We start from the raw sequence: 1886 nt of genomic DNA, 5'->3' as shown, positions 1-1886 counted from the left end.
AGCAGGCAATGTTTTATCATTGGAGATAGATAGATACACACACACATATTATATATATATATATATATATATATATATATATATATATATATATATATACACACACACACAAACCTGGTTCCTGGTTTGAGTCACACTATCATTACAATATCTTTAATGCTCACCAGCACATCTTCAATGTATGCAAGCATGGTGGTTAGCATGTCCTGTATCCTGGCTGCAGATCCAGCCACCTGGGACAGATCAGAGGTCAGCCCCTTGGTGCGATTGGGAGTTACACGTGTCCTCTGCAGAAGGTCCACTGCAACACAGATATGGGCAGTTACAGTATTACAGAGAGCAAAGAGACAGCAAATACATAGGCTAGCTAAAATATTATTAGCAATAACTTTGAGTACATTGTAGTTAAGACTGAGATTGAATATTTCTCTTCGCAACAAAAAAAGGTACAATTTAAAGATCACAGCTATTTAGTCAAGAAGCATTTGTTTTCATACAGCTATCCACATTCATTCTTCATATTCTTACCGCCTATCCTCTCAGTGTCATAGTAGATATACTTGACACTCAGTGGAGTGAACATCACACCAACTGTCTTTCCTGGCACGCCCATCTGTGCACTGTGTGGAAGAAATAAACAAGCACATTCAAACACATTCTCAATTTTAGTTGATCACACAATCAAAGAGTCACTGATGTGAAGATCAGCCAACCTGACGTAAGCGCGGATGTTCATCTTGCCACTCTGCAGTGCTGAGTCCACAGTCAGGTGAATGGGGTTGGAGGCCTCACGGCTGTAGTACTCATGAATGAGCACCGAGTGTTCTGTGATGTCAAAACCTGTGGCATACCTGTGAGCAAAGATCACGGTTGTGAAAAAAAGTTTTTTTTTTCCCCTTTCTAATTCCAACTTTGAAATTCCAAATCTGATCTACTGACGCACCAGCCGATGATGACCTCAGTGGGGGAAACCCTCTTGTGGAGCTCGTACATGTTCTTGGCGAACTCCATGTCCACAGCCACCTGTTGTCAAAGAGGATAAATTTTACACATGGCCACTTTTATACAAAACCTTTTCTCTCTTTTATAGTATTCAATATGAGGCAGCCATCTAAGTCTAAAAATATCTACAATGTCTACAGTTCAACAATGTTCATTTTCCTCATTAATTATTATCTCTGCAACTTTACTTATATAAAATAGCTACCACTCCCTAACATGAACGTCCCAAAGGAATATGTTTCAGTTGTGAAGGAGACCTGCAGCAATAATATAGTTATTGTTGAGGTGTTACAAAATATTTTGCAGGATAACTCATGATCTTCCAAGAAATTTTGAGATATCCAATGTTAAATTTCACTACCTTACAGCACATACAGTACTTTGCAAAAGTTTTAGGCACTTGGCACTTCAGCTGTTTAGCTTTATAACCATCACACACCACCTTCAGGGAGGCGTTTGATCACTCCCAAACTCATTTTGCAACACAACAACACCATCCATACAGGCAGTCATAAAGAAATATCCTCAGCAACAAGAACAACAAGGGGTCCTGCATGACCCCCACAGCACCCCAATCTAAAGAGTCAGTCTGGGGTTACATAAAGAGACAGAAGTCACTAAGACAGCCTAAATTGACAGAAAAACTGCAGCAAGTTGTCCAAGATGCTTGGAACAACCTGCCTGCAAAACTGTGCAAACGTAGAGTAGTGTTTTTAAAGACAAAAGGGTGGTCACACCAATTATTGATATATATATAAATGTTTTTTTTTCCCTGTTTACTGCACGTTGTATAAAGTTAACATATGACTAAATCCTGTTTTTTGGATTGTCTTCACTCAGTGCCTAATCCTTTGCACAGAACTGTATTTACCTTATGAGGCAAG

At 39.2% G+C, this 1886-nt stretch overlaps 1 protein-coding gene across 1 annotated transcript; it reads right to left on the bottom strand.

The window, feature by feature from the left end:
- Positions 1 to 107: 107 nt before the first annotated feature.
- Positions 108 to 1096, bottom strand: LOC111654228 (eukaryotic translation initiation factor 3 subunit F-like). The gene is made up of 4 exons (XM_023405164.2): positions 944 to 1096; positions 714 to 851; positions 529 to 620; positions 108 to 301 (listed from the first exon to the last, which is right to left on the bottom strand). The coding sequence occupies exons 1-4, from the start codon at positions 1009 to 1011 to the stop codon at positions 132 to 134; spliced, it is 468 nt and encodes a 155-aa protein (XP_023260932.1). The 5' UTR covers positions 1012 to 1096; the 3' UTR covers positions 108 to 131.
- Between the last annotated feature and the right edge of the window lie 790 nt (positions 1097 to 1886).

The sequence above is a fragment of the Seriola lalandi genome, unplaced genomic scaffold (genome assembly GCF_002814215.2).
Source record: "Seriola lalandi dorsalis isolate HSWRI2012SDOR001 ecotype SW California unplaced genomic scaffold, Sedor1 jcf7180001974585, whole genome shotgun sequence".
Classification (NCBI taxonomy): Eukaryota; Metazoa; Chordata; class Actinopteri; order Carangiformes; family Carangidae; genus Seriola; species Seriola lalandi.
This window is presented reverse-complemented; position numbering and strand designations above follow the sequence as displayed.

Bases quoted from the DNA above. Each gene is read 5' to 3' on its own strand.
- LOC111654228 (XM_023405164.2), bottom strand. From the start codon at position 1,011: ATGGAGTTCGCCAAGAACATGTACGAGCTCCACAAGAGGGTTTCCCCC. The intron at 621-713 runs GTTGGCTGATCT...TCTTCCACACAG, and splicing joins AACATCCGCGCTTACGTCAG to TGCACAGATGGGCGTGCCAG. The intron at 302-528 runs GTAAGAATATGA...TCTGTGTTGCAG, and splicing joins TGACACTGAGAGGATAGGCG to TGGACCTTCTGCAGAGGACA.